This window comes from Haplochromis burtoni, unplaced genomic scaffold (assembly GCF_018398535.1).
Source record: "Haplochromis burtoni strain Fernald_Lab_line unplaced genomic scaffold, NCSU_Asbu1 Contig_91, whole genome shotgun sequence".
Classification (NCBI taxonomy): Eukaryota; Metazoa; Chordata; class Actinopteri; order Cichliformes; family Cichlidae; genus Haplochromis; species Haplochromis burtoni.
In genome coordinates, this window is record NW_024582452.1 from 1,019,917 (window position 1) to 1,028,348 (window position 8,432).

An 8,432-nucleotide genomic window follows, 5' to 3' on the forward strand; every position below is an offset into this window, starting at 1 on the left:
CCAGTTGAACCCACACCCGTTTGCTGCAAGTACCAACCACCGTACCACTCTCTGCACCACAAATCTCTGCTCCGAAAATGTAATACTGCTATCTACTGACACACTAAAGTAACTATTTTGCCACAGTCTAGATTTATACCTGCCTGTACACACACACACACACACACACACACACACACACACACACACACACACACACACATATATAAAATATTGGGACTAATGATGAGCAGATGGAGTTCTGAGGAGGTGAGAATTTGGAAATATCCTTAAAGGTAAGAGACAGACTACAGACCTGTCCACCTGCCCTGCTTTTTGTTGTGTTTTTGTAAGAGCATGCAATACAGCTATTTTTGAGTTTTACCTCATCTTCTGAGTCCTGCACTTTGGGCTTATTCTGCCACACAGTAACTCTTTACATTTCCATGTTTTCTCAAACTGAGCCCGTAGTTGGAACAGGAAGTAGCAAGTTTATGTTTCCTCATTCTTATCACTTTGTATCTAAATAATGCATTGTTCTTATTTCCAGAACTTGAAGAACCTCTCATCAGGCAAGTGTTTGACAGTATCTGCAGGAACTCTGATATTAACTTTGTGCAAATCAGCCCAAGCCAGTCAAAGCTGGATCTTCATCAGGGACTTGTCATGGATTTATGTGTGTGGACTCTTCTTTGAGGATGTGTATCAGCTGTGGTGTGGTCCGTGTTTAAGTGTTGGTGTCCTACTACAGTAACTCAAATTTTTTTCTTACCACAAAGAAGGATTTTTGCCACTGTTTGGTAAATGCCCTCTTGGCTTAATTATTTGTACTGCTGAGCCTCATGTTAGTTCCACCTAAACTTTGAAAAGACTTTTAGTATAATGCAAGTGTTGTGCACTTCTTCAAAACAGTTACACAATGTTACACAAGTCTATAAGGCCGGAATGAAAAAGGGGAATCATTATAGCTGCTCTTTCTTTCACTAGTTATGTATGCGCATGTGACTGCTGAAATAAAGGTCTGTGAATATTCTGTATTTTGATTATAATGTAAGTCCCCTCCAACCAAAGACTTAACAGTTGGCTCTCTTGCACCAGCCCCCTACTCTCATTTAAAATCATAATGTCGATCACCACTGCAAAAAAGAAGGGACTCAAAGCAGATTCCTGATATATTCCCACCCCACCTTAAACTCATCTGTCAGTCCTACCACACACCTCGCAACTGTTTTGCTTTCCCCATACATGTCTTGCACCACCTTTAAATACTTCTCTTCCACTCCTGACTTCCTCATGCACTATCACAGTTCCCCTCTTGGCACCCTATCATATGCTTTTTCTATATCAACAAAGACACTGTGCAGCTCTTTTTATACTTCTTCATCAACACTCTCAAAGAAAACATTGCATTGTTGGTGCTGTTTCTTGGCATGAAGCCATATTGCTGCTCACTGACCATCACCTCTGTCCTTATAGCTTCAACAGCTCTTTCCTATCTGTTCATGGTATGACTCATCAACTTTATCCTTCATAGTTACTATAGCTTCACACATCACCTTTGTTCTTGAAAATCAAAACTGGTACATCATCATCTCATTCTCCAGGTTAAATACTCTGCTTAAAAAGTCCATTGCTCTCTACCTCCAGACAGTGTCTACACAGTCTCTAGAATGTCTACAGATCGGCTTTCCACTCTCCCTTTTTGCATTTCCTGATTCACTAACTTTCCTCCATTTGTCCTCTTCTCACTCTCATCTTCTTTCATGAACTTTGTTTGAGAAAAAAAATAATTATTTATATAACCATATAATTCCAGTATTTATAAATACAATTATTGTCCCGATGGGCTCTTAGTATTGTGCAGTCATTAATATTTATATAAAGGTTTCATTCAGATTGGGATGGGGGTGCAGGGGAGGGGCGATTAAACACGCCCACTTATGGGCGTGGCGTCACCAGAGTCGACAATGATGGGATCTCGAGCGAGCGCTGGTGAGTTTCTTCCAACCCAATAAAATCTCTCAATTCTGCTTTGTCACCTCAACCGGGAAGTAGGCAGGACAGAGAAATAAGCACCACCGAGCAGGGCTGCCGTCGCTGTGAGGTTGCATAAAGGCTGTGGCGTCTTGTCTTGGGTTCACAGGTTTTAACTGCCAGGTTATCGTCTCCTTAACGGACCTGTTTGTAAGTAGCATTACAGTCGCATTAGCTTAGCTTGTAGTAGCTTTGCCGCTCTTTAAACGCACATTGTGTTAGCTACGCGAAAGCTAGGTGCTCTTTTTTTTTGCTAGCTGGGGTTGGTTCTGTCAATTCATGTTGTTATAAGAGGATGATAATGTTGAAGCTTTTGTCTCAGGCGAGGAAAACGCGTTGTATCTCCGTTTAATAAAAGTGTCATCAGAGCTCTTCCATACTGCCTACCAGTGCTGCTAACCGCACATTAAATAAAACGCTGGTTGAGCAACAAATTGTCTGCTGGGGTGTCATCCTGAGATGTTCGCCATCCAGCTTTATCATGGTGTTGTGCATTAAGGTTCAGCAGTCTAAACACGGGATTTGGTGGAGGATTTGACTAATGTCATTAGAGTATGTTGCTGTGTGTGAGACTATTTCTGGGAGTAGTAGCTTCCATCTGACAGGCACACACGTGCACTGTTGTTTTTGTGTTTGTCAGTACGTCAATGGTAATGAAGCTTGCAGAAAGTGAAGAAGTCTGTGATAAAATTACTGGACCAACTTGTACTTCCTGATTGGCTAAGCCTATACCTTTTCCGTTGTTTTTCAACGTTAAGTAATATTCGAGGAAGTAAACGCCTAGTGCCAGGGGTTTTGCCTCATTTAGCTCGTTTTACAAGTCAGATGCCCTCTCATGACTGGTAACAACTATAGGGCGAAATCTATTCATTTGGATTCCATTTTTATAGAGTCCAAAATGTCTTGCTTTGTCACAATCCCAATAGGATTCACTTTTCAGTCATTACAGTTTATTCAGAAACTAGAATCAGATATTTATGTGGGTTTTTTTCCTAAACATTTTCCTTTAATTGTTTTTCTTTTTGTTTGTTTGTTTTTTGTTACAAATTTTAAAAAATGGGCATATTAGCTGTGTGAACTGACTCTTCTGGCATTTATTATATTTAAAAATGCCTGAAGGAGTGAAAAACACCAGTACTAAAGGTGCCATCAGAATCATAGGTTTTATTGTTAGTAAAATAATCATTAAATATAATATTTGCTCTTTTGAGCGTTTTGAAGAGAAGGACGAATACAAGGGGCGAAGGTTAGGCGAATGACATTTATTAAATGGTCTAGCCGACCATCAAATTGGATACTCACTGAGGTAGCGTTGATGTATAGATGGATAGCTGCTGTGGTCTAGTAAGTAATTCGTATTATACAGAAATGAACTGGTGGCTGTAGGAGAATGATGCTAAAACAGTACAGCATGTAAGCATTAATGAAAATGTTAAGTTTTACATTTCTGCGCCTTGAAGTTTAAAATCTTAAGCATCGCGCATTAAGTGAGCCATCTGACCAGACCTAAATTCATTTTGCAGAGCGACCGCAACTGACCAGGAGTGAAAGAGAGATGTCCTCAGTCACAAGAACAAGGAACCCTGCAACAGATGGTAAAGAGCCCAAACCTCAAGATCACCAAGTTGGTCTGAGATTGCAATATGAGAAAGAAGTAGAAGATGTTCGTAAAGATATTGGGAACAAATTATCTTAGAAAAGTTTGCTCTTTTAACGACTTGCGCAGTTTGCGTGAAGTTAAAGAAAACCAAATAAACAAATTAACATTATTTGTGGTATTTATTTGTAAAGGCTGAAAGTTTTGCACACGTGTGATCTTTAAGAAACTGTTCATTGCATTGTTTTTCTTTACATTATTTCTTTGAAGGAGAGATTGATGATTTTGAGTGTCTTAGATACTTGTTATGTAGCTTTGGAGGGCGCGGAAAAATTCCTGACACTTTCTCCTGTCAGCTTGAGGCAACTTTGGCTGTGATTGGTGCTATAGAAATGAAATAGAATTGAAATTTGCTCTTTTTCTTTAACAGGTAAAATGACTTTTTAACCTTTTGTATGTCTGCTTTTTAGAGAAAATGAGCATCCCTCTCTCTCGCTCTGAGGTGTTTGGGGAGCTGAGGAAGGAGCTCTATGATGATGAAGAGTTTCATCAGTCCGATGTTCATGTCTTCATCATCATGGGCGCATCGGTAAGAGTTCAATCACTCCCAGAATAAAACCTAAAAAGGGTACTAATAAGCAGATTTGTGAAATCAAATAAAGAGGTGAATTGTCTAGAGGAATCGCACTCAAAATTAAAAACAATGACCCTTCTATTATCAGGAGTATATAACTAATCTCTTTGTCCCTTTTTATTTTGGCACATTTAGACTGTAGGGCACTTAGCCAAGAGTGTTTGGCAATATTTTCAAAGAAAGTGTGTTGAAATCCTAAAAAAAACTTGCAATAATTGCACCCACTGTGATTAGGTAAATGTTGAAACTGATTTCAAAAAGCTTCTGCAAACAAGCACAACTGGGACAGTGTTCAAAACTGAGACAGTGAATCAGGCAAGGTTCCTCTTTGTTGTCATTTGAGGAGAGGTTATAAATGGAACATTTTAATTGATTGGCAGTAATTTTCTGTCTATATAAAGTAATAATTGCAGCAGTGTTGTTTTTATTTTACTCAAAGATCTGTGAACAGTTCACTTGCATAGAATTAATTGGTAAAATGAGCATTGCCAATATTTTTCAATATCTGCAAAATCTAAATGAACATTTTTATTTATGTTTTGTTACTCTCGGTTACTCTGAGGTTAAAAGGTGAAATGAAATCCATCCAGACAAGTGAATGAAATATGACTCTATTCATAGTATAACGTTTCCTTATACTGCTCAGGTGCTGTGTTCAGGAAATGAAACCATTTCCAGCATTGAAAAACATTTTATTCCCCTTCTTTCCTTGTTGCACAATATTCGGATTTATCATCGTTCTGTGCTTTTACCTACGGGTCCTTCAGTCTTAACTTATCATTTAAAAACAAAAAAACACTTACCCTTAAAATTGCAAAGTCATGCTTTTTAAAGAATAAATCTCTTTTTATTGTCATCTTCAAAGACACTGTTTCAGTTATGATGTCACTGTTATGAAATGTAAAACAAAAATAGCTGCATTTGCTTTATATATGAACATCTAACTGGCTGTGACATCTATCTGCTGCACTGTGGCTCTTTGTAGGAGAGAGCGGCGCTGTGGCTGTTTTTTGCAGAGTCACAGACAGTCAGCGTTTTCCTTTCACTGTGCTATGTAGGATCAAGAGCAGGCCAGGGCTAGGCTGTGATTAGCCTCACTCTGGTTGTGCTCGTTTTATGTTTGTGTTTCACTATACCGCTTTAAGAGGTGTAACTGCTTTTTCCCTTCAAACAAGGATCATGCCACATATTCAAACATTTATTTACCAAAAACAATTGCCTAGCTTTTGTAGTTTAAGTAGATAATATCTTTATCAGGTTAAACTCTGATTAATAAATGTAAAGAGGGTTGTTGTCATTTTAAATAAATATTATGGATTCAACTTTGTACAAAGTGGCAGGATTACAAGTCAAGGAACTCCCATGTGAGTGTTTTAAATGAGGTGTGTCAAACATAGAATAGAATAGTACTTTAATGCCGTTGTACATGTACAACGAAATTATGGGTGCTCCATGCCAACTGTGCAGGAATAAAATATAAATGGTAAGATGGCAGGAATAAATGGCATACAGGAGAAATGTATAATCAAGGAGAATGTATACAAAACAAGAGACATGCACACATTTGAGAACCAAGTTCTTGGAAGTAGTGCAAAGGACTTGGTTTAAGTATCGAGTCCATGTGTGAGTGGCCTGAGTGATGAGGGTTACTCAGGTCATCAGGTGCCTCAGATTGATGAGGTGGGTGGGCAGAGTTGGGGTGTAGAGGGATGGTGTTTGTTAACAGTAACTGAATGGCCCAGGGAAAGAAGCTGTTTGTGAGACTGGAGGTGTGGGACCTGATTGACCTGAGGACACTAGGTAAAATAGGTGGCCCAGTGTCCACAATTGTTCCAGTGAAGAGTCCCATCCAGCCCCCTGAGAGTTTCAGTGAAATCAATAAATTCTGGAGTTTTTCCACTCTCGGTGATGCCAGCTTTACTACACAGGAACCAAAATCTCAGTTACAGATAGAAAAGTACTTCTTTTGTCACAGTTTTATGCCTTTCTGCTGTACTTTGTAAACTTTAATGTACACGTAATGGGCAGGAAAGCAGACATTGTTGAAATGTGTTTTTATTACGATTGCTCACAAAATAAGAATAATAATTTAACAAGAAGTACTGTTTTAATATCTGGCACACTTTTAAGAAGCAAAGTTTCAGTTTTTAAGAAATCTACACTTTACACTTTTCTGTGGCGCTTTTACTGGTCCAACCCATTTGAGATCAATTTATGTCCCCCTAAACTAAAATGAGTTTGACACCAGCATTGGCAATTACATTTCTAATTAAGTTGGCTTCTAATGTTCTGCTATGATCGTTTGGTTACGCTGAGGTTAAAAGGCAATAAAAGTTGTACTTTTATTTGGGTTATAACTGATTTCAGAGTCTCTATTGTGTTTTATAGTGATTACAAGGCATTAGCCTTTATATAGCAGACAGGTTGGACCACTATGTTTAAGCCACTAAAGCAGCAGGTTATTCAGTAAGGTTTCCATAAGCAGCAGGGCAGTGTTGTCTCCTGGTGGTTGGCATTTGTTTCCACTGGGATTACTGAGGTTGTGCAATTCTTAAATAAGCCAAAGCCGCCTACTTACCTGTAGCAGCACAGTGTAACCGGTTTGCACTGCAGCATCTTTAGACCTTTGTGTGCTTGGAAAATGACTAATGCTCGCTGAGATTACTAGCCTAAATAAACAGTACACTGACTTGCATGTGACTGTGCTTGTAGCCTGTATTTTGAAGGTGAGATGATATAAGATAACTGTTTATTGCCATTGCAAAGTCATACTTAGTACAATAGTACAACGCAATTGGGACACTAAACACAACAAAACACAACGCCGTAAACTTTAGAGTGGATCATTTTTGTGTGTGTTTGCTCCAATAGGGGGATCTGGCTAAGAAAAAAATCTACCCAACCTTATGGTGAGTACAGGCTCATTAAAGATACTACTTTAATCTGGATTGTAGCCTCAGAGGTGGGTTATAGTGAACCATGTGTTCCTCTGTTCTCTCCCAGGTGGTTGTTCAGAGATGGCCTACTACCTGAGCAGACGTACTTCGTGGGCTTTGCTCGCTCTGCCCTGACAGTTGATGCCATCCGGACTGCTTGCATGCCATACCTGAAGGTAAACATGGACACTTGAGATGTAGTGCTCAAACAGATTATTCATTTATTTAATGGAAGAAAGAAGGTCAGATCAGATTGTTATAATGAAATCATATCCACAAAACGAAGATGAGTATTAGAAAAATGCAAATAAATTGAAAACACCATCTTAGTTTGTTGCCTTTTTTCTGTTCTAAATTAAAACTATTTGATAGCGATGTGAGTTATAGCAGCATCACACAAAATAATAGTGATTCAAAGTGTGTAGGAGGGTCTTGAGTTAAATCTCATTTAACTTTGCTAGATCTCAGAACACGGTGCATTTTTTTTTTGTGAAAGATATTATCAACAATGTGTTGTCCATACATCAGTAAAGGTTTTTCCTCTCTGGCACAGGTGGCAGACACAGAAGTAGACCGGTTGTCGGCCTTCTTCGGCAGGAACACGTACGTCAGTGGGAAATACGTAGATGGGGATTCTTTCTCCAAACTCAACACACACATCGAGTCTCTTCCAGGAGGCCCCGGGGCTAACAGGCTCTTCTACTTGGCCCTGCCACCCACCGTCTACCACGATGTTACCAAGAACATTAAGCACCACTGCATGAGCACAAAGTCAGTACACATTCCTGTCTCTGACGTCGATGTGCCACACAGCTTGTTTAATTTTTTTTTCTTGTGCTACCTGCTGTATCTGACTGTAAATCCATTACATGTAAGTGGAGAGTTTGATGCAATGGATTCTTTGCATTCATCTGATATGAGTGGAATGTCACCTAAAAGTCTGACGTGTTTATCTGTGGTGTAGGAATTTGTAAATTAACTCCAGAATCTCACACTGAGAAATGAAGTGCGAGACATCATGGCAAACCTCCATTGCAATTTTGGAGTAGTAGTAGCTTCAATAATACTGTAATAAAATTTCCATTACCTGTTCTGCTAGCAACAGTTTTGTGGTTCAGTAAACTCAAAACATTTAGACTTTGAATTATCTGTAACTAGTACAGTGGGGCAAAAAAGTATTTAGTCAGCCACCGATTGTGCAAGTTCCCCCACCTAAAATGATGACAGAGGTCAGTAATTTGCACCAGAGGTA

At 39.1% G+C, this 8,432-nt stretch overlaps 1 protein-coding gene across 2 annotated transcripts in view; it reads left to right on the forward strand.

Moving 5' to 3' along the window:
• Positions 1–1,897: 1,897 nt before the first annotated feature.
• g6pd (glucose-6-phosphate dehydrogenase) overlaps positions 1,898–8,432 on the forward strand; it is a 13,369-nt gene continuing 6,834 nt past the window's right edge. The window contains exons 1-6 of one of the 2 annotated variants that reach the window (XM_005926187.1): positions 1,898–1,971; positions 3,537–3,608; positions 4,081–4,199; positions 7,116–7,153; positions 7,248–7,356; positions 7,734–7,951. In XM_005926187.1, coding sequence (XP_005926249.1) covers positions 1,920–1,971; positions 3,537–3,608; positions 4,081–4,199; positions 7,116–7,153; positions 7,248–7,356; positions 7,734–7,951 — 608 coding nt within the window. In that variant the 5' untranslated portion in view covers positions 1,898–1,919. Of the gene's footprint in view, positions 1,972–2,001; positions 2,164–3,536; positions 3,609–4,080; positions 4,200–7,115; positions 7,154–7,247; positions 7,357–7,733; positions 7,952–8,432 lie in introns of those variants that run through there. The other variant, XM_005926188.3, reaches the window with a different exon arrangement.